Raw genomic sequence first — 24110 nt, 5'->3', positions numbered from 1 at the left:
GGCTATGCGCTCAGAAATTACTCCTGGCTTGAGGTACCATATGGAACCCCGGGGGATTGAACCAAGGTCTTTCCTAGGTCAGACGCATGCTAGGCAAAGGTCTTATGGCTGCGCCACTGCTCCAGCCTGAGGGCTACACTTTTAAGTGCTGTGCTCGGTGCTCAGGGATTAATCCTGATAGTGCTTGGGGGAGTATATGGTGCTGGGGTTTAAATCAGTTACACGCAAGTACCGTATTTTCTGGCGTATAAGACGACTTTTGAAACAAAAAAATGTCAACCAAAAATCGGGGGTCGTCTTATACCCGAGTATATCCTGAAAAATGTTTCAATATGCCGCTAAATGAAACAAACAAACAAAAAAAATCAGGCCGCAGAGTTTCCAAATCTCTTTCTTGCTGCTTGCAATGCAACCAACCTACCCACCATAATATCTCAGATCTCAGATCTCCTGAGTACTGTTTGGGAGATCTGGGGGCCACTTCTGGCAAAACCTAGCTAACCATGTTGGTGGTTCAGTGCTAGGGTCGGAGGATGGGGTGTTGTTTGGTTCATGTAGTGGGGAAGATTAACTGACGCCACCAGGGAACTGCCAGAAAAGGTGCCTATGATAAGTGACCAATCACTGCAAGGCTGCTCGGACAGCCTCTAACTCAGCCAATCCAAGCAGGCTTTTGATGCATGCAAATTAGACAATGTTCTGCACCAATCACTGCAAGGCTGCTCGGACCGCCTCTCTGACTCAGCCAATCCAAGCAGGCTTTTGATGCATGCAAATTAGACAATGTTCTGCACCAATCACTGCAAGGCTGCTCGGACCGCCTCTCTGACTCAGCCAATCCAAGCAGGCTTTTGATGCATGCAAATTAGACAATGTTCTGGACCCGAAGCTACACTGTCAAAAGCCTGCTCAGATCGCCATCAGAGAGGAGTCTATGACAGTAGAACCTTTGAACCTTTGCTTATTGGGATCGGCTCACTGTGGTACATACAGTTGTGACACAGGAACGTTCTGTCTGATACAGCGAATATAGGTCTAAAGCTATGTTTTAACTGCAAAATTAGAGGGTCGTCTTATACGCCCGGTTGTCTTATACACCAAAAAATACGGTAGGCACTTTAAACCTTACACTGTCTCTCTGGCCCCAGAAATTAGTGTTTAAAAAAGGTTCATATATATATTAAAGTTTTGTATCTTCACTTTCTCCTTAGTAAACTTAGCACATATTTAGTGATTACACATTATATGCAATCATCTGTAGAATGGCTGCAAGGACATTGTATGCACTTTAGGGGGTAGGGGGATGCCCCTAGCGATGCTCAGGGGTTACTCCTGGCTCTGCATTTAGGGCACCATATGGACCATATGGAATTTAGAGGGATTGAACCTAGGTCAGTCACATGCAAGGCAAGTTCCGTACCTCCTGTACTATCACTTTGGTCCACAATGTATATAATTTGGATTTAATTACTAATATAAATAAAGGCTGGGCCCGGAGAGATAGCACAGTGGCGTTTGCCTTGCAAGCAACCGATCCAGGACCAAAGGTGGTTGGTTCAAATCCCGGTGTCCCATATGGTCCCCCGTGCCTGCCAGGAGCTATTTCTGAGCAGACAGCCAGGAGTAACCCCTGAGCACTGCCGGGTGTGGCCCAAAAACCAAATATAGATAGATAGATAGATAGATAGATAGATAGATAGATAGATAGATAGATAGATAGATAAAGGCTGGAGAAATAGCTCAGCAGTAGGGTGTTTGATTGCATGCAACCAACCCAGGACAAACCTGGGTTCTCATATGGTCCCCTGAGCCTGTTAGGAGCCATTTCTGAGCGCAGAGCCAGGAGTAACCTGAGTGCCACAGGGTGTGGCCAAAAACAACAACAACAACAACAACAAATCCCCAATTTCTGTAAGATACTTGAGATATCTGAGATAGCTACCATTTGCCTTGCTGCTCCTTCTGCTTTTCTGTAATGTCTAATTCCAGTGAGCTAGTGGTGGGTCAGAGAGATATTATGGTGTGTAAGGTGGTAGCATTGCAAACAGCAAACCTGGTTAGATTCCTGGCACTTGTAAGATCCCTGTTTTCTTGTCACTTAGTGATAAGTATAGTGAGGCAAATGAAATAAAAAAAAATTCAAATTGAGGAAGCATGTCATGGAGGAAACAAAGAAATGTTAGAACTAATATCAGTAAGAAGGATGCAATAGTCAGGGAAGGATTTCTAAAATTATTTATGGTGAAAGGTCAAGGATGAAAAGAGGGGATCTGGGCCTGGAGAGATAGCACAGCGGCGTTTGCCTTGCAAGCAGCCGATCCAGGACCAAAGGTGGTTGGTTCGAATCCTGAGCACTGCCAGGTGTGGCCCCAAAACCAAAAAACCAAAAACCAAAAAAAAAAAAAAAAAAGAGAAAAGAGGGGATCATAGATGAGGACAGACAGCACTTCAGGTGGAGAGGATGGCGCAGACAGAGTAAGGCATATCTAGTGACTTGCAAGACTAGTGTGGACAAAGTGTAGTGAGAGAGGAAGAGAGAGAAAGAGAGAGAGGAAGAGAGAGAGAGAGAAAGATGGAGAGGCAAAGAGATGGGTCAAAGGATGAGGTTAGAGCAAGGGCTCAAACACAGCATCTTGGATGTTTACGTACCCGCTCTCTTATCTGTCCCACTTCATTTTCTTTTTTTTTTTTGTTTTGTTTTTCAGTATATGTATCTGTGCATGTATACACATTAGCACATGTGCACACACACAATTAGGAATTTTATCCAACGTGAGCTCAGACTACATATGCTGCTTTATAACCTGGTATTCTATTTTATGACATGAAATGTACATATTTTCGAGCATCCGTGTGAAACTTCCTAATTGGAAATGAGACAAAAATCCAATGAGATGCTGGTAAAAAGAAAACTACCTTACACAAGATTCTACCATATTCCTGAAAGAAAAAGATGGCTCAAAGTACAGAAGAAAAGGCTAACACAAAGAAATCAGGAGCCAACTTTTAGAATCAGACAGAAAAGAATTCAAGGCCTAAAGCATACAGGATAAGGACGGCTGAGTGAATGTCTTTGCTTCCACTGCATCATCACAAACTTGTTTCTCACTCTTCTTATTTCTTTCCTAAGCCTCTCCAACTCATCTACCCCTCTTATGATTTCTTCAGGGTCCAAATGCCTGGCGGGGGCATTCTCTTGAAATCCCTGGCCGGGTTGGGTAGGCTGTCCAGTTATGCTTCCTTCTGCTTCCTGGGTAACACCTTGGGAAGGTAGAGAATTTCCTTGCTCCTCCGGGGGTGCATAAACCAAAGGACGATCTTCCTCAGCCTCGGGCATGTTCTGTGTTCTTAAATTTCCTTCTTGAATGAATGAATTCAGAAAGGAGCAGGGAATTTGCCTCCCTCTTCCCTTCTTCGACGTGGGGCGCTCCCAAAGAACCAAGAGTCCTGAGAAGACTCGAGATGCGTTCTCATCCGGCAGGACAGCGAGACAGAGCCGCTGGAGGGAAAAAGGCCTGGATTCTCAAACACAAGTTCAAGCATTAATTTTAAGGTGGCAGCAGAACATTAAGCCCCCACCACCAACAGGGAGAAGAGGATCTCACAAGCAGGGCTGAGTAAGTCTGAGCTCACTCCCGAAACTGGTAGTTCGATGTGAAGGCTGAAGGCTTAGGTTGGGGTGCTATTTGGTTTCTTCTATTTCAGCTGCATGCAAGCATTCTCCTTAATTCTGGGACTAGCTCTCCAGCTTGGAAGCTAAGCCTTTCTAGAACAACTATATAACTATCCCCGCTTGCCCCTGCCAAGAGGTGGCATTGAGGGATGAGTACTGCATGGTCCAATAGGAATGTACACTACATGCATTACTGAAAAGGGGAGCATAGATTACTCATGTTACCCTACTCTGCACTAGTGCAGTTTTCAGACCTGTTTGTGAATAGCCAGGGCTGGGTGGAAAATAGTTTAAAGAATGCTCTTCCACAGACACCTCTGGAACTCTCAGTGAGGAAGATCAAAGTGGGTGTGACCTTGGCTTACATCTTGGTCTCTAAGACTTAAACAGGAATTGTATGGCTGCCCCAAGTCTCTTAGAGATTAGACAGCAGTTGGTAGGAAAACCTCCATTGCCTGCTTGTTTCTCTACTACTGTCTGTGGGACTCAAAAGCATTTAACATGCCTATTGTTTTGCAGGAATTAATAGTTTAATATACCCATAGTATATTATTCACATTATAATTGTTAATATATTTTGAGTTCTCTTGTCATTTGTCAAGAATCAGTGGCAGGGGCACTTTATAACAGGAATTATTGCTTTAGCCACTTCTGCTGTCACAACGCTGCTGCTGTCATCCCCAGTTAAGGAATAACCCTCCTTTTATTGACTGACTGATTGATTGATTTTTGTCAATTTGCCTTTTATCTCAAATCGGAACATGCCAAGAGACAATAATAACTCAAATTTTTTCCTTAATGAAAGAGCACATATCATAAATGTGCCATGTCCTAGGATCAACCCCTGTCATGCATCATCTCCTCACCCCACACTGCTAGGTATGGCCCCCATACAATAACATTTATTTCTTTTATCCCTTAAAAATGTAGGTTCTGGGGCCGGAGAGATAGCATGGAGGTAAGGCGTTTGCCTTTCATGTAGAAGGACGGTGGTTCAAATCCCGGCATCCCACATGGTCCCCTGTGCCTGCCAGGGGAGATTTCTGAGTATAGAGCCAGGAGTAACCCGAGTGCTGCTGGGTGTGACCCAAAAACCACACACACACACACACACACACACACACACACACACACACACACAAAGTAGGTGCTATGATTTACAGAACTGTTGGCAATCAAGTCTCAGGCACACAATGTTGCTATACATTCCCCCACCCCCATCAGTATCAGCATCCCCCTCACTATCTCTAAGTCCCCTCACCTGCTGCCACTTTAGCAAACACAGTTCTGTAAGGCAACTCTCAGTTTGCTCTCATTGACTAATTTTTATTCTCTTATTTCTTTATACATCAAATATGAGCTTATTTGGTATTTGTCCTCCTTCTCTACCCCTGCTCAAGATAGGAAAGTGCAAGAGATCTCTTGAGGTAGCGAGGAAAGAACAACCAGTTCATGTAGTTTCCTTGGCTAAAGCCAAAGTCTTCCCAGGTCTAAAGCTGTTTGGTTTTTGGGTCACACCTGGCTATGCGCTCAGAAATCATTCCTGGCTTGGGGGAACAGATGGAAGCCAGTCTGTCCTAGGTTAGTGCGTTGCAAGAACAACACCCTGCCGCTTCCGCCACTGCTCCAGCAGTCTTCTCCTTTTTGATTATCCCTTGGCTTGGAGAGAAATAAAATTGATGTTCAGAGCCCAGTTTGAACATAATAAATTTTCACTTCCAGAACAAAAATCATTACTGGGAAATTATCCTGGTAACACTATTATTGTGAATTTAGAGCACAATTTCTTTAACTAGGAGCCACATAACTAACTGAATATTGGTGCTGGGAAAAAACTTAGAACTTGAAAAACCAGACTTGAACTTGAAGTGGGAAACTGTGTGTGTGTGGGAGGGATACTAAGGCACTATCTGAGCAATAAAACCTCAGGCAGGTCTTAACTGGAATCCCTTTTTAGAGATGCAACTCTTGGAAAATACCTCTATTAAGTGAGAACCCCTAGTCAAAGCAGCAACAGAAACAAAAAATGAAGGGATGGGATGAGGGGAAGCACTGAACTATGGAAGCTACCAGAAATGGAGAAGAAACAATGGAGAAAAATTCATATCTGAACCAAAGAAAATGAAGGCAGTTTCAAAGATCACAGAAGGAGACATTGGTAGCTGAAGAGATAGTACAGTAGTTAACGTGCTTGCTTTGCATGCAGCAGACCGGTGTTTGATCCTTGACATCCTGTGTGGTTCTCCAAGCCCTACCATGAGTGATTCCTGAGTGCAGAAGTAGGAATAAACTCTGACAACTGTGGATATGGCTAAAAACAAACAAGTGAAAAAACCCAAAACAACAACAACAACAACAAACTCCCACTAAAAACAAAGAAGGCAGAGGTTCTGACTAGGCGGAATAATAATAAGGACCTAATCCTAATGTTAAAGTGGGCAAGGGAAATCAAAAGGAAGAGCAGACGAAGCTGTCAATAACACAGGCCTGTCTGGGTCTGGACTCAGGAAGGTGAGGAAGAAATGGGTCAAGTTTCTTCAATGACTCAAACAGGTCAGATTCTGTTAGACAAGACGAGAAGTAGGCTGTTCATGGAGGTTCAATGAAGATTCTTGATTTAGGTTTAAGCAACTTTCTTTCTGTCTCCTGTTGGGAACTGACTTGTTTGAGGACATTTTGCTGTTCTTTCTGCCATAGCCCAGCTTTTCACCTAAAAGCAATATGCAGTCTTGCTGTAAATTTTTGAGCTAAGAGAAAAGAATGTACAGCTGCAGGACATAATTTAGCTCTTAGCCCGGAGGAGAGTAAAAACTGCCTGGTACAGTTATCAGAAACTAGGCCCCATTCCTTAAGACCACATTCCGGAGTAATTTAGGCTGTTATCAATAAGTATATGCTATATTGTCTGTTCAAGATCACTTAGGCAAGCACATATTGCACCATTTCCTGATAGTCAAGCAATTAGGAATGCAGCTAGTAGGACACTAGAAGTTTCCATTGAAACAGCACGTTCAGCATAGCTTGAAGGTCATCCAGCCCCTAGCCCACTGCCCACTTCCTTATGAGCCTTCGCGCCAAAAGTATGATTGACATCACCTTTGTACTGCCCCTTTTCTCCTTCACTATTTAAGAAGGAACTGTAGCCAATAAAGACACCCTTGAACAGTGAGACGCTGCCTTGGGTCTTTATTATTAACCTCTCTCAGATTTTTTACAGTGTGGTTGTGCTTCTACTCAGCAAAATAGAAGTGCGGTCGTCTGAGAAGCCTTCCCAGCTAATTCCTGCTGGCCGGGCCCCCCTGGGGGGCTTCTGGACCCTGCATTTTGGCGCCCAACGCTGGGCTCGAAGATCACCGCCACACTCCGAACGACTACAGGTCGGCGTGTCCGGAGCTCCTTCGTAAATCGCGGAAATTACCTCATCAGGGTAAGCGTTGAAACGAGTTAGCCTTAATCAAATATTTAAACTGCAGTTTTTTCAGTCGTTCTGATCGCCGCCCCTGATTGGCTTTTGGGGTTTCACCCATAGGATACGTTACCATGGGTAATTCTTTGAGTATTGAACTTAAATTCATTACAGATATACAGTCTGAGTTGAAAGCCAGACATGTAGAGGTTACCAAAAAAGATATTTGTAATTTTCTTATGTTCATTCATAATGTATGTCCTTGGTTCGTCATTTCCTGTCCAGAAATTGTTGCGTCCACTTGGGACAAAATAGGACAAGAAATGAGTGATTATTTTGTAAATCATGATGAACCACAGAAGGAAAAAATTATGTTCCAATATTGGAGCCTGTTAAGAGATATCATTGTAACTAAAAATGCCGGAACCGCCAAAGACATCATCCATGCCGTTGAAACTCATGTACAACAAGTCTCCCGTGAGTGTTCCAGAACTCCTTCTCGTTCTAATTCTGTCTCTCATCTCCCTTCTCCCTCTGAAAATCCTTCCCCTTGTCCTCCCTCCACCACTGATTCCTCCACCACTGATTCTTCTACCTTTGTCTCCAAAGTAAATAATGCTCTTAAAGATCTCTCTAATGCTTCTCATTTATATCCCTCCCTTACTTCTGTCCATGCTTCTGCTCCACCTCAGGAACCTAATTCCCCAGAAACACAGACCTCTGCCTGTCACAGCTCCTTAATCACACAAGCCACACAAACTCTTCCTCCTCCTTATGACTGCCCTGCTCCTCCTAAATGTGCCTTTCCTGATCCTCCTAAGCCTACTGCTTTAGATTCTCATCTCATTACTATTACATCCATGATTTCACAACTCGCAAACGAGTTCCATCAATCTCGTGAACAAAAACCTGCTCACGCTGCTACATTTCCTGTTCTCATTCCTAATGGCGAGGACCTTCCCCCGCCTTCACCTCAGCAGCCTCTACCTCTTCATTCTAACCTACCCCTCCCTCCGCCCGCTGATCCCCGCCCACTTGAGAGGGCGCAGAGTGATCGCGAGGCACAAGCCGCTGTGAACACAGCTTCTGTAGCGGTTGATTCCAGTCAGCTCAATTCGTATGTGGAAGAAGAAGACGCCCAGCCTCGCAATGCTAATTCTCCAGAGGGTGAGACTCCTTTACATTATGTTACCATCCATAAAAGAGACCTTGCTGAGCTGCTTCAAGCAGCAAAACCTTATGGAACCCTAGCATACCCCGCAATCTTGCATCCTCCCTCGGGCGTCCCTGCCCTGTCGGTTGCTCCACAACCTCCTCAGGCCTCCCCTGCTTCCTCTTCTGCTTCCTTTCATCCTATGGTCACCCGCTCACAGGCTGCAGAGCAGCGTTCCTCTCGTACCACAGATGCTGCTCGAGGCACTCCCTCCCGTCCTTTAGCTCCGGCTTTCTCTGCGAGAGAAGCTGAGGCTGCAGACAACGAAAACATCCCTGCCCTTGAGGCAGCAGATGACGCACCTTTAGCGCCCCCTACCTCACCTGCACCCTCTCACCACCGTGGCCCTGGTTCAGTTTTTCGCGAGAATATAGAAATTCGAGATCTCGATCAAACCTCCCTTAAGGAGCTTCGCAGAGCTGTTTTGGACTATGGCGTTCAAGCCCCCTATACCCTCTCCTGTTTAGATAGTCTCTCCTATGGTGGTAATCTTTTTCCCATTGAATGGCGCATCACTGTTCGCCGTTGCCTTAAACCTGAACATATTGTTCTTTGGGAAGCTGAATTTATTAACAACTGCAGAGAGCTCACTCATGATAACGAGCTTGAGTTCCTTCAAGTTTCTGGCTCTAAGCCTTATGACACCATACAACAACAGCGCCCCCTCTCGTATCAATTGCTTAACCTCACCTCCCAAGCCGGTCTCAAAGCCTGGAAAGCTATTCCCTCCTCCTCTGCCCCTACTCTTCCTCTTGCTAGAATTCAACAAGCTGACAATGAACCCTATCATGCCTTTATTTCTCGCCTTCTTGAAGCTATTGATCGAACCACTGGCATTACAGACACCTCCAATCCTTTTGTTAAGCAACTTGCTTTTGAAAATGCCAGTCCCGCCTGCCGTCAAATTTTAAAATCCCCTAAGCCGTCTCGATCCCTTGAGGAAATGATCTCTCTTTGCAAAAATGCCCATTCCTTTGCCACCCAAGTGGCTGGCGCCATAGTTGCTTTTCAAGGACAAAATAAAGGCCGCATTTGCTTCTCTTGCGGCCAGCCTGGCCATTTTGCCAACAACTGCCCTCAACGCCAAGCCCCTATTATGCAGACAGGCACGACCTCTCCCCGTCCTCCACTTTGTCCGCGCTGTCGCCGCGGCCGCCATTGGATTGCAGAGTGCCGTTCCACTAAAGATATACATGGCAATCCCCTGCAGCCTAATCAACGTTCTCCGGCTCAGGGAAACTCCAGAGGGGGCCGGCTCCGGGCCCCAAGTCGTCAGTTCCAACGTTTTGTCCCGGCCTCGGAGCCCAGTCAGCCGGCACAGCCCACTCCAGCCCCCCAGGCTTATTACCAGCAACAACAGCCACCTTCTCAGCACCAGGCACCTTGCCAACAGCAACCTCTGGTGCCCCCCAATATGCTCCCACCCCAGCAACCTCCCTTGTCAGGGCAACCCCAGGGAGCGTCGGACTGGACTTGTGTCCCTCCACCCCCCACTTATTGACTCCTGAGCATGGCGTTTATCAAATCCCCACAGGTATTTTTGGCCCTCCACCACCAGGTCACTTCTTTATGATCATTGGGCGTGCTTCAACTATTATTAAAGGCCTCATTATTCAGCCCTCCATTGTGGATAATGACTATACTGGAGAAATTATACTTCTTGCAGTCGCCCCCTATTATCCAGTTCAGGTACTACCTGGGCAGCGTATCGCGCAGGCCCTTCCACTTCCCCTTAACGTCAACCTGCCTTCTCTTCCGGAAGCCCGTGGCAATTCGGATCCTGGCTCCTCAGACATTTTCTGGGTACGAGCCATGTGTAAAATTAGGCCCCCTCTAGTTATCACTATTGGAGGCAAGCCCTTCACGGGTCTTCTTGATTCTGGTGCAGACACCACCTGCTTTTCTCCTACTGACTGGCCCCCAGACTGGCCCACCACAGCCTCTTTTGATTCTGTCTCTGGAATCGCGGGCACAGTCAAGCAAGTCCTCATTAGCGCCAATAAGCTGGTCTGGCAGGACGAAGACGGGGACACTGGACTTGTACGTCCGTACATAGTTCCCGACCTGCCCATTAATTTATGGGGCCGAGACATTATGGAACAAATGGGTGTCTATATTGTAAAGTGCAAAAACCCTGCTGCTCTCGCTCAAATGATGAAACAGGGGTATACACCCTCTAAAGGCCTCAGAAAGACATTGCAGGGCATTTCTAAACCCATTCAGCCCTCCCCTAATCCTGGCCGTCAAGGTCTTGGTTTCAGTTCTGTTTATACTGTATCAGTCCAAAACGCCCCTATGCCTCCTATAGAAAAAATTACCTGGCGCTCTGATGCCCCTGTTTGGATAAACCAATGGCCTCTATCCGGTGAAAAACTCCAGGCCGCCTCAGCTCTTGTAAAAGAACAGCTTGAGGCTGGACATATAGAACCTTCCACCTCCCCCTGGAATACACCCATCTTTGTTATTCGCAAAAAATCCGGCAGATGGCGCCTCCTTCATGATCTTAGAGCCATCAACAAAACTATGATTCCCATGGGAGCCGCTCAGGCCGGCCTGCCAGTGCCGTCTGCCATCCCTTCTAATACTTTCAAAATAATTATTGATCTCAAAGACTGTTTCTTTTCCATTCCCCTTCACCCAGAAGATTGTAAACGTTTTGCATTTTCTCTCCCAGTTCCCAATTGTGCTGGTCCCTGTCCACGCTTTCACTGGAAAAGCTTACCCCAAGGAATGGCTAATAGCCCTACACTATGTCAAAAATTTGTTGCTTCATTTATTGATCCCTTTCGTGACTCTTATCCCTCAGTTTATATCCTTCACTACATGGATGATATCCTTCTTGCATGTCCTAATGAGTCTCTCCTGCATTCAGTCTCTACTAAATTAATTTCTCTCCTATCCTCAAAAGGTTTTAAAATTTCAGCAGAAAAAATTCAAACCTCTCCACCTCACTTATTTCTTGGATTTGAATTACTACCCTCTCAAGTAAAAACTCAAAAGGTGCAAATTCGCACCCACCACCTTAAAACACTTAATGATTTCCAGCGCCTTCTTGGTGACATAAATTGGCTCCGCCCTTACCTTAAACTCACCACAGGCGATCTAAAACCCCTTTTTGATATCCTCCAAGGAGATTCCAACCCCTCCAGCCCACGCTCTCTCACTCCAGAAGCTCGTGCCGCACTTGATTCTGTCAATCATGCCATCCAAAACCAACTTATCACTTACTATAACCCTTCTATTGATCTTCAGCTCATTGTTTGCTCCACAGCTTTCACACCCACCGCCGTTCTCTGGCAGTCCGCCCCCCTTTATTGGATTCACCTTCCCTCCTCACCTTCCAAAGTTCTTTCTACATACACTTCCTCTGTCCTCCAGCTCTTACATCAAGGCTGTGAAACATCCCTCAAACTCTTCGCTAAACACCCTGACACAATTATTCTTCCATACACACACAATCAATTGGCCTGGCTAGCAAACATGGATCAAGCCTGGCTCCTCTTTCTCACATACTTTCAAGGAACCCTATCTACACACATGCCAGCTGACAAACTGTTGCACTTCCTTAATAAACATCCTGTTGTGTTTCCTAGGCTCACTAAACATCAGCCCATTCCCTCTGCCTCTCTTGCCTTTACAGACGGTAGCTCTAACGGGACTGCCTCATTTTCAGTCGATGGAACAACCAGTACGCTCACTACCACACACACTTCTGCTCAGCTTGTGGAATTGGAAGCCGTTCACCAGGTCTTTCTCTCTGTTCCTCAAGCCTTTAATTTATACACTGATAGTCATTACATTGCTTCCTCTTTGCCACTTTTGGAAACAGTACCCTTTATTAAACCCTCTACTCCTGCCTTCACACTCTTCTCCCACATTCAACAGCTCATTTTACAACGAACCAATTCCTTTTACGTGTCGCATATCCGTGCACACTCGGGTTTGCCTGGCCCCCTTACGCTTGGCAACGCCCTTGCAGACGAAGCCACCCGTGCCACCTCCTCAGCTATTTGTTTTCTCTCCACCATCCCTCCATCTCCTACACATGACACTCTGCAACAAGCTACTCTTGCCCATAAACTCCATCATCTCAATGCTCAAACCTTACGTCTTAAATACGCTATCACTCGTGAACAAGCTCGTGAAATTGTTCGCTCTTGTAAATCCTGTCTTTCTCTTCTTCCTGAACCTCATGTTGGAGTTAATCCCCGCGGCCTTGTGCCTGGTGAACTTTGGCAAATGGATGTCACACACTATCCGGCATTTGGCAAACTTAAATACATTCATGTCACTGTTGACACCTTCAGTGGGTTTATTTGTGCCTCCCTACATACTGGAGAATCTTCTGCTGATGTTATTGCTCACATGCTGCACTGCTTTGCCACGCTTGCAGTGCCCAAAGTTCTTAAAACTGATAATGGCCCAGGGTATACTGGCCAAAAATTTCAAAACTTTTGTGCTAAGTTTGGCATCCAGCACAAGACAGGAATAGCCTATAACCCCCAGGGTCAAGGCATTGTGGAGAGAGCTAATCAAACTTTAAAGAACATGCTCATAAAGCTCTCTGGCGAGAGTGAAACCTTGTATGCTCGCCACGGCAGGCACCGTCTCCTGCTTGCCCATGCACTCTTTGTGCTTAACTTTTTGTCACTCGATCTTCAAAACCGCTCTGCGGCTGATCGATATTGGCATCCCAACACTGCCTCTGATTTCCAGTCAGTCCTCTGGAAAGATGTTCACACTGGACTCTGGAAAGGGCCACACCCCGTCCTCATCTGGGGCAAAGGCCATGCTTGTGTCCATGACATAGACACGGGCAACACCCGCTGGCTTCCAGACCGGCTGGTCAAACATTATAACGCGCCCAGGGCTCCCAGCCCTGAGAATCCCCTTCCTCCTTCTCTTCCAGAACCTATCGCCGCTAACATCGTTATTTCATCCACCACCGTCCAAAATGCGTGCCCTCCTGTTGCTGTTGCTGTTCCAGCTCCCATCTGTCTGCCACTCCCAGAATAACAAACGCTACCAAGTCTTCAACTACACTTGGCAGATCATCAATGAGGCTGGCGACGTCGCTAACCAAACTTCCATCCTCTCCACCTCCATTCCTTGGCCTGTTCTGCACGTCGATTTTTGTGCCCTAGCCATGGGTGCCAGCTCTTACTGGGGCACCCCTAATTTTCATCTACCTCAACTCCGCGCTATTGACAGCTATAACTCCTATGCCCCCCCTACCGCTGGTTGCAATTCTGCTGTTCGCCGTAACTACTTAAGATATCACTTCTCCACCTTCTATGTTTGCCCAGGACATCATCGCCCCCGTTCCATCGACCATAAATGTGGCGATCATAACCAGTACTTCTGCGCTTCATGGGGTTGTGAGACCACTGGAACTACCTATTGGAAACCTTCATCTTCCTGGGACTTTATCACCGTCTCTCGCCCCCCACTTACTCATCCTCTTCCCAGCTGTGATGCATCCTCCTCTACCCGTGGTTGGTGTAACCCCCTCATCATCGAATTTACTGCTGCTGGACGTCAGCATCACTGGACTCAAACCGTACAATGGGGACTCAGACTTTACATTAGGCGTACCGACCCTGGACTTCTTTTTTCCCTCCGTTTGCTTAAACAGTTGCCGAATTCTCACCCCCTCGCCGTTGGTCCTAACACCTTTCTTCATCCTCATTCAGGTCCATCACACATGCCTTCTCCTCCTTCTCCTCTTCCATCTGCCTCTCCTTCTCTCAGACAACTCACTATGCCTTCCGGTCCTTCTCCCTCCTCGCAAGTTATTCTCAATCTTATGAATGCTTCTGCTCTTGCCCTTACAGATCCTGCCTATGAAAGATGTTGGCTTTGTTTTTCTCCTCAACCGCCCTTCTATGAAGGTGTTGCAGTGTTTGGCAACCTTTCCTCTACCTCCAACCCCTCTGACCTCCGTTGGAACACACAACCTCAACATGGCTTTACAGTCGGTCAAGTCGTAGGCTCTGGCCTCTGCATTAAGCCTAACGACTCCTTGCTTCCTAGCCAATTACTTGATGTATGCAACAAAACTATTGACATCTACAACTCTTCCTCCTCAAAAACCTATCTGTTAGCTCCCAATAGTACTTATTTTGCCTGTGCTTCTGGCCTTACTCCCTTTATCATTCGTTCTTCTTTTCTCCTTTCACATGACTACTGTGTCCTCGTTATTCTCATTCCAAAAATCACCATTCACTCAGAACATACCTTTCCCTCTCCTGCCACCTCACCATATTCATATTCTTCTCAATCTCTCTCTCGACGACGCCATGAGCCCTTCACCTCCGTTACACTTGCAGTTCTCCTTGCTGTTGGCGCTACTGGCGCTGGCACTGGTATCTACTCTCTTGTATCCTCTCAATCCAATTTCCGCACTCTTACTCAAGCAGTAGAGCAAGACATTAATGAAATCAAAACTAGTCTGCAATTTCTCACAGATACTATTAGTTCCCTTGCTGATGTTGTTCTCCAAAATCGTCGTGCTTTAGATTTTGCCCTTATGAAAGAGGGGGGAGTCTGTGTAGCCCTTAAGGAACAATGTTGTATTTTTAAAGACAAAACAGGTTTAGTTAGAGATAGCGTTCAACATATTGGTGATGGTATAAAAGATTTTGAAAAACATTTCGATGAAGAACAAGGTTGGTACCAGGATTGGTTTTTCTCTTCCCCTTGGTTCCACACAATCTTGTCCACCGTTGTGGGCCCTCTTATTAGCCTCATGCTGCTCTTTTCTCTTGGCCCATGGATTTTCCGCAAAATTACTGCCTTTATTAATAACCAGGTAGATGAAAAGGCAAAAACCTCTATTCAGGTTAACTACCAGCGTCTAACCCCGCGTGACTCCTGTGAAAACTTGGCTTTAGTCACCAAGCCGCCTTTCCAGCCACTAAGTTTCCAGGAGATAGAGCGCATAGCTAACAGACGGAGTTCGCTCCGGCACTTGTGCTCTCGGCTGTGGAGACACCTACGACGGGATTAGCAAGGTCCCAGTTAGGGCACGGCCCTAAAAGGCTACAACGCATAATTCGGATCTCTGCGCACACCCACGGCGTTTGTAGCCACCTTTTAAATGCGGCTTTGGCCGTGTCCGACCTGGTCAAACCTTGTATGCCTAAGACACGGTTCTTCCACCCGCTCACGACTTTCCTTCTTTTATTAGAAGAGAAAGGGGGAGATGTTGGGAACTGACTTGTTTGAGGACATTTTGCTGTTCTTTCTGCCATAGCCCAGCTTTTCACCTAAAAGCAATATGCAGTCTTGCTGTAAATTTTTGAGCTAAGAGAAAAGAATGTACAGCTGCAGGACATAATTTAGCTCTTAGCCCGGAGGAGAGTAAAAACTGCCTGGTACAGTTATCAGAAACTAGGCCCCATTCCTTAAGACCACATTCCGGAGTAATTTAGGCTGTTATCAATAAGTATATGCTATATTGTCTGTTCAAGATCACTTAGGCAAGCACATATTGCACCATTTCCTGATAGTCAAGCAATTAGGAATGCAGCTAGTAGGACACTAGAAGTTTCCATTGAAACAGCACGTTCAGCATAGCTTGAAGGTCATCCAGCCCCTAGCCCACTGCCCACTTCCTTATGAGCCTTCGCGCCAAAAGTATGATTGACATCACCTTTGTACTGCCCCTTTTCTCCTTCACTATTTAAGAAGGAACTGTAGCCAATAAAGACACCCTTGAACAGTGAGACGCTGCCTTGGGTCTTTATTATTAACCTCTCTCAGATTTTTTACAGTGTGGTTGTGCTTCTACTCAGCAAAATAGAAGTGCGGTCGTCTGAGAAGCCTTCCCAGCTAATTCCTGCTGGCCGGGCCCCCCTGGGGGGCTTCTGGACCCTGCAGTCTCCCACTCCCTTTCTTCCATCCATGGACTGTTGGGGAAGAGGGGGTGGCTATCTAATTGGAGTTTGATCCAGGGTGCTTTCCCTTTCTACTATTTCCCTGGCTTCTTTCTTTTTCTTTTCGGGTTTTGGGTCCCACCTGGCGGTGCTCAGGGCTCAGAAACCGCTCCTGGCAGGCTGGGGGACCCTATGGGATGCCGGATTCCAATCGCTGTCCTTCTGCATGCCAGGCAAACGCCCTGTTACGTCCATGCTATCTCTCCGGCCTTTCTCTGGCTTTTTTTTTTAAATTTCTTATTTTTTTTAATTATGAGAACAATGATGCAAAGAGGACAAGGTAAAGTTACAGTGAAAGAACAATTGCCCATAAACAGAGTTCTCAGAAGAAATCCCCTTGCTGATGCCTAAATATTGAACATACAGTCAAAAAAAGCATTAAGAAAAATAAGGCAGAACCCATGTACAATGACTTTGTGCACAAGTCCCCAGATTGTAGGATATTATAACATTTCTTAGCAGTACACAAAGCCACTTAAAGCCATGAGATTTATGTGACTCCTTAGCTTTGAAGGCATAGTATTTTTCATATATTCATGCACATACATATTAGTTTAAGTTAACATCAAAAGTTTAAGAGGTTTTTTTTTTTTGGGTTATTCAAAAGGGCACAGTAAAAACGGTGTTAGAGTGGCAAATATTGTTTGCATAGGCCCACCAAAATATGGGGGTCATAGAAAGGAATAGCCTTGGTCTAAATACAAGGAGACCGCTACCCCCCTTCCCTGGCTTCTGAACAGTATTTAATTCCTTGCTTGCTGGGTTAAGGCTGAACGTCTGCTCGTCTGCTCGGAAACATCTCAGTTAGTGTCTTGAGTGGAGAGGCGGAGAAGTCTCGAGGCGGTGATAGGGCGTGTAGAGTACAGTGTGCGTCGTGTGTGTGATGTCCACGCAGTATGCATGGAACTTGGTGTACCCCATGCAGCAGTGTGTGCGAGAGTGGACAGCGTGCGTGGCAGGTGTGTGCTGCGGAGGTGTGCGGAGTACGGGGCGTCCCCGTCCCGCTCGCGCCTCCCCACTTCCCGGTCGCGCCGGGACAGACGCGCACGCGCAGCGCCTCCTTCCCCGTCCGCGGCGGGAAGTGGGTCTCGGGGCCACTCGCCAGCCGCTCGGAGGCTGATTGGAGGCGGCCGGCCAAGAAGCCGAGACCTCATTGGCTGGCGCGCGCGGGCGCCCGACTCCCGGCGCCTCATTGGCCCTGTCGGCGGCAGGGGCGGGACCACGGACGCCCCGCCCCGGTCCGCCTTTCCGACCGGCCAGCCTCCGGGCCCGAGCCCGAGCCCGAGCCCGAGCGTCGCCGCGGCTGTCGCCGTCCTCGCGGGGCCGCGCCCCCGCCGCCTCGGCCCGCCGCCCGCCTTTCGCCCGCCCGTCCGCCGAGCCCCGCCGTCGCCTCGGTCCCGGGCGGCGCGGAGCCGGGATGCCCCGCTCCCGCGCCGGGGCCTCGCCATGGAGACCAAGCGGCCCGAGGTCCCGGGCAGCGTCCTGGACGACCTGTGCAGGTAGCGAGCGAGCGGCGCGGCGGCCCGGACGGAGGCTCCCTGGGCCGCGCACCCGGGTCGGCCCCGCCCGCTGGGGGCCGCGGGAAGCCTGCGCCGGGCCTGCCCGCACGGCTCGCCCCTCCAGCCCGGGTCGTTTGGGGAGCCCCGCCGAACCCCGCGGCGGACCCGGCGCCGCACGCAGCCCCCGCCCGGCCCCAAGCGCCTCGCGGGTCCCGGGCCGGGGGACGCCCTGGGGGGACGCCCCGGGACGGGCACGGCGCCCCACGGGACCCCCGAGAGCCCTCTCCCGGGACCGGGACGCTTTCGGGAGCTGCGACTCCGGCGAGCCGCTCGCCGCTCGCCGCTCGCCGCTCGCCGCTCGCCGCTCGCCGCGGCCTTGCTCCCGTGTGCGAGACGAGGGGAAGGCGCTGGAGTGCGGGCGGTGGAGCTTTGCGGAGACTCGGGTTTCAAAGCCCGGGTCTTGGTCCTTTGGACTTCCTGTCTGCCAGGCTGTGACTAGTTTTTACCCAGAAAACTGTATACTTAAAATGAAATTGAAGGCCTAAAACGATAAGGCTTAAGTCCACGCCGCAGGAAAAATTAATTTGCTCTTACAAATATCCCTTGAATAATGAATTGGATCTCGGCACTTGTTTCTTTTTCATTTCCCCCGCCAAGTCTGTTACTAATTGATCTCGGAGGTATTCGGTTTGCGCATTCTTTTGACCTTTTTTCCCCTTAGTTTTTATTCCAGGGCACCTCTGGGTGCCAGAGATCAAGTGCAGGGCCTAACGTACCCCGCAGTTTTGAGCCAGTACCTCTTGGACCCCATTCTGACTCCAGAAGTTTCATTTTCTTGCTAATCTTGCTTACGTCGTAGTCAGTGATAAACTCTGGAAATGTAAGATTTTAGATAGTCTTGCTTTTTCGAAATGCAAAACTTGTAAAATGCAAATTGACTTTATAGAAAAATCTATTTTTATGATATTTATTAAACTTAGAACAAGAGCTTAAAATTGGAAGATGTGGCTTGCGGTTTACTAACCTTTGCGCCCCTGGTGCCATAAGACACAGAATGTTACTCTTAGATGGTTTCGCATGCAACATTTTGTTTGCTATGTAGCCTTAGAAATACCTAAGGCAGTTAGCATTCTTGAGAGAAACTGTGTTTCTAAAGGTGTACAAAATCCAGTGTTGTGTAACATTTAGTAATTTGATACTTAAGATAAATTTTTTGATATTTTGTATGTGTATACATAGAAAAGTTATCATAATAGTGGTTACTATTGGTGCAGTAGAATTGGAAAGGATTGGAGGATGCTTGTCTATGTAGTATTAAAAAAATTGCTCTATAGTAAAGATATAAAATAAACTTGTCCCTTTATTTTTTTGGTTTTCGGGTCACACCCGGCAGCACTTGGGATGGGGCACTCCTGGTTCTACGCTCAGAAATCGCTCCTGGCATGCTCCGGGAAGCTTACGGGATGCCAGGATTCGAACCACGGTCCTTATGCATGCAAAGCAAACGCCCTACCTCCATCTATCTCTCCGGCCCCAAACATTTTTAAAGGTGGTGGTGGATGGTGCTGGGCACATTTAGTGGTGGTCAGGGCTTACTCCAGGCTCTGCACTCAGTAATTAGTATTGACTGGGTTCGGGGAACCCTATGGGATAACAGGGATCAAACCTGGGTTGTTTGATGCAGGACAAGGGAACTATCACTCTGACTCCCAGACCTATACAATTTTATGGTGATACTGGAAATACTTGAAGTTTAATTTTTTTGTGTGTCTATATACGGTTTGTGGGGGATCTAGCCACAGATGAGCTGAATTCGCTGCAGGCAAGGCAAACGCCTTGTACTGCTCTTCAGCTCTGTTTTGTTTGCCTCATATTGGAACTGTAAGTCTCTTTCCTCAACACAGTCTCTAGCTGCCCCTTTACCCATGCCATCTTTTCTTTCATTGGTCATACATTCCATCATAGTATCTATTACTATGAAATGTAATAGAAATGAACCCTGGAAGCATAATAGAGTTTTCTTTCAGCTCTTCTGGGTTGATATGGATATCAAACAATGTAATCTCTATTAAGATGAGTGAGTTTTTTTTTTTTTTTTTTTTTTTTTTTTGGTTTTTGGGCCACACCCGGTGGGGCTCAGGGGTTACTCCTGGCTGTCTGCTCAGAAATAGCTCCTGGCAGGCACGGGGGACCATATGGGACACCGGGATTCGAACCAACCACCTTTGGTCCTGGATCAGCTGCTTGCAAGGCAAACGCCGCTGTGCTATCTCTCCGGGCCCGAGTTTTGTTTTTTTGATTTTCATTTTTTACGTTGTCAGTATATACTCTAAAATTTTCTCTGTTGGACCAGAGTGGTGGTGCAGGTGGTAGGGCTTTTGCCTTGCACAGGCTAACCTAGGATGGACCATGGTGTCCCATATGGTCCCCTAAGCCAGGAGTGATTCTGAGTGCATAGCCAGGAGTAACCCCTGAGCAACACCGGGTGTGGCCCAAAAAGCAAAAAAAAAAAAAAAAAAAAAGTTCCTCTGAGGGATCATTAAGAAGTCAATTTTCTGAGTCTTTTTACATGACTAAAATTTCTATTTCTCCTCTTATATCCCTCTGTGATTCAGATCCACACTTTGAGAACAGTGTTGAAATACTCTCTTTTTTTTTTTTTAGATATTCTCAACACTATTTTTTTCTTCGAAGCCATCAAAGCCTTATTGAACTTCCTTTGTTTTGTGGCAAGTTTTATGCCTCCCGTGGGTGGTGCCTTTTTTATTCAAGCTGAGGTAGTTAGTGAAGGATTTTCCTTAGTGACAGGTTTCTCCCATGTGAGTAGATGGAAAACACTCTCTGGAGGTCTTTTGGAAGGGAACCCTTGTGTGCAAGGTTCTCCCTGGTAGGATAGAGTGTGGGAGTTGTGCCCACTTACCATACTCTTGAAGGATAAACCCCTTTTGTCCTGGAGTGAAGGGAGTGGACAATCTAATCATTAGATTAGATTAAACTGGCCATTTTCTATTCCTCTCTCCTCCCCCCTCCTTTTTCACTTTTCTCACTTCCTTTCTTCCACCTCCTTTCATTCTTAAGACCCTGGTCTTTCATTTTATGTTTTTATTAAGTCTCATTTTGTATTCCTATTCTCCAGTTTACCAACTTGGGGAAGGTTTGGGTCATACCTGAATGTTCTCAGGGCTTGGTGCTTGGAATTGACTCTCCCTTCAGTACCCTGAAGGACCCTCCCTGCTGTACTAGCTTGTACTTTCTCTCTAGCCCCTCCAGCTTATCTTTTTTAACTTGATCCTTTTTGAATAAGTGTGGTTCTGATTTGAAGTAAAAGTAAAATTTGAAGTAAAATTAAATTGGTCCTATACATTTTTTTTTTTTTTACCACTCAGACTGCATTTTCTCCCTCTCCCCTTCCAAAGGGAGGGAAGACCGATCATCAGTGGCCAAAGGCAGTCGCAGAAGCGACACCTAGAGCCGGCTTCATGCTCAGGAGAGGATGCTCTGGCTCCTCCTCATGGCTTCGGGTGCTCACGATCAGAGAAACTTCTCTAGTCACATACTATAGAGATGATCCCTGAAAGTATAGTCTTGGTCCTATACATTTTGGGTTATGGTTAGTGACCTGTAGAAGTGGGAATATCTAGTTAAAGATAGCAAATTGAGGACAAATATCTACTCCACAAAAAGCACTTTTTGGGTTGAGGGTTAAGTTTTAAACAATGGGAGGGCAGTGGTAGGATCAGACCTACTTACATACAAATCAAGGACTGACTAGACTACTATTGAACTGAATTCCTAATCCTTAAACACTTTTTGCTGGGAGGGCTCCCCAAGTGGTACTTACAGGAATAGGCCATTCCCAGGTGTTGCTGGGAATCCCCTCTGCCAGGGGTGCACCCAGCCCTTTGAACTATTTCTGGCAGTAAGGTATTGTTTACTGTGGAATGCTTCATGGATTTATTTGTGTTGCTCTTCTGTAGGAATCATGCTAATCTGTCTGGTTCTTCTCTGTTTTGGGGTCACACCCAGTGGTAATAAGGGGTTCTCCTGGCTCTGTGCCCAGAGACTACTCCTGGCTGGTTCAGGGAACCCTCTTGGGTGTTGGGAATCGACCCCAGGTCAGTTGTTGGCTAGGTAAACTCCCTATCCACTGTATTACTGCTCTTTTACTTTTTTAATGCATAAGCACACAAGGAAGAACACATAAAGAGATGAGCAGCAGCATTGGGAAATTTCGGCCCAAGGGAAGTGATACATGTGGCTTATGCTGTATATGCTGTGTGGCTTATGATTTAGAAGATCTAGATCTGGAGGGGAGATTATTGTCCTCCTGCCATACTCTCCAGTATGACAATACTTTAAAAAGGCAAAAGGGAATTTATCTTGCATACAACCTGAAAACACAGCCCTTATTCCCTTTAAAACTCTTGGATGATGGCAGCATGTCTGTGCTCCTCAGGTAGCAGATTGTCATTTATTGATCACTAACCCACCAAGAAAAACATCAGTAACCCCTAAAAAAATGGTTAAAAAAGGACTCAGTCTCATCATTTGATAACAGAATAGTTTTCTGGCTTGTTACACTTAAATAGGAGCATAAGAATTAGGTCTCAATAAAAAAGGTGGGACTCAAAGAGCACCAGAAAACGATGATTCTGGGAAGAGTCAGACTATTCAAGAAACGTTAAAAACACCAAGCCACTAAAAATGCCAAACAAATTCTTCATATCCTTTTGTTTTGGGGTCACACCCAGTGATGCTAAGGGGTTACTCCTGGCTATGTGCTCAGAGATCTCTCCTGGCTTGAGGGACCATATGGGACCCTGGGATCGAGCCAAAGTTTGTCCTGGGTCAGCCGAGTGCAGAGTGCAAGGCAAATGCCCTATCGCTGCACTGTCGCCCCAGCCCCTTAGGGATATTTTCTTAGAAAAATTGAAGTCAAAACAGAAGGATGATCTGTAGAAGCATACTATAAATAAATAATTAAGAACATCTGGAAATTTATAACGTACGAGCAGAAAGCCAAATCTCAATGTAGAGTTAAACACATTTTCCAGGGCTTGGAGAGAGTACAGTGGCGAGGGTGTTCATTGCCTTCCATTCTGTTAATATGGTTTGATCCCCAGTGCCACTTATGATTTCCCTAACCGCCAGGAGTGATCCCTGCACTGCTCGTTGTGGCCCCCAAACCAGCAACAACAAAAAAGATTAGAAAGGAAAAACATTCTCAGGACTGCTGGGAATAGAGCTAAGGACGGGAATGCGTTATCTTGTCTTTGGTAAGACTTTTGCTCCTGGCATGTGTTAACATGTTCCCCAAGCTTTGTGGGTCCAGCCCTGTTGGCCCCAACACTGCATAACCAGGCTCAGCACTGAGCTCTGCCCTGCACTGTTGGGCAGAATATCACTAGGAGTGGTCGTTGAGCACTCTTGGGAGTCCCTCTCCCTATTGAAAGGAAAACACAACCTATTTTCCAGAATGTAGAGGGGAAGAAGCCACCGGAGGAATTCCCAGACAGAGGTGGAGAAGAGTAGAGATAATGAGTCTATGAAGTCCTACAACACAGTTGCTTCCCACACTGGTCTTCCTCAGAACATGACTTGCTCCACGTGATGCATTTTATGGCATCTGTTCCCATTTTACCAGGAACAGGAACTTCACTGCCAGGCTTGCTGGACTCAGTATATGTCTATTAGCAATTTGCCTACGAGGACAAATAGAATTATGCACAAAGACATATGGGGGCCAGAGTCTTGCATGCTTACGTGTGGCCGACCAGGGTTTGATCCTTCGTATCCCTTTTGGTCCTCTGAACCTGCCAGGAGTCATTCCTAAATGCAGAGCCGGAGTGACCCCCGAGCACCCCCAGGTGTGGCACCAAAACAAGATGTAGTTAGGTAATTTGGAAGTTTATGATGATAATAAGTAGGTAAGTGCTATAATGACTATGAGCCTGAATAGGGAAGTTTGTTTAGAGGACTTAGATCTGTGAAGTACCAAAAACTGAGAGGTAGTGTTTGTGAGTCAAAATAGGAATCAGAGTTTGATAGGTAAGTGAGAGAGGGACAGTTTGTATGGATGATTCAGGGAAAATTTCAAAAATTACTTCATTGCTGGTGGTGTAAAGAACCTCTAAGAGGGGCAGAGAAGGAAGTACAGCAGGTAGTACAAGGGCCTTATAAGCGACTGACTCAGGTTTGATCTCCAGACTATATAGTCTCTGAACTTCTCCAGGAGTGAATCCTGAGTTGCAAAGCCAGAGAACCTCAGAAGAATATCAGGTGAACTGGTAGATACCAGACAGGCTTAAGGTACTTTTTGCCTTGAATCCTTCTCACCTGATTTAAATCCTTAATAGAACCAGGAATAGACTAAGAATTATTG

The 24110-nt window shown here is 46.7% G+C and overlaps 1 protein-coding gene and 1 non-coding gene across 2 annotated transcripts in view; one reads left to right on the top strand and one right to left on the bottom strand.

The window, feature by feature from the left end:
• Positions 1-17613: 17613 nt before the first annotated feature.
• Positions 17614-24110, top strand: part of DCP2 (decapping mRNA 2) — a 38955-nt gene continuing 32458 nt past the window's right edge. The window contains exon 1 of the mRNA XM_049776070.1: positions 17614-17728. Within this exon, the coding sequence (XP_049632027.1) occupies positions 17676-17728 (53 nt within the window). The 5' untranslated portion in view covers positions 17614-17675. The remainder of the gene's footprint in view (positions 17729-24110) is intronic.
• LOC126012798 (small nucleolar RNA U3) lies at positions 21106-21315 on the bottom strand. The gene has a single exon (XR_007497173.1). It is a non-coding gene; the product is annotated as a small nucleolar RNA U3 (small nucleolar RNA).

Source organism: Suncus etruscus, chromosome 6, assembly GCF_024139225.1.
Source record: "Suncus etruscus isolate mSunEtr1 chromosome 6, mSunEtr1.pri.cur, whole genome shotgun sequence".
NCBI lineage: Eukaryota > Metazoa > Chordata > Mammalia > Eulipotyphla > Soricidae > Suncus > Suncus etruscus.
This window is presented reverse-complemented; position numbering and strand designations above follow the sequence as displayed.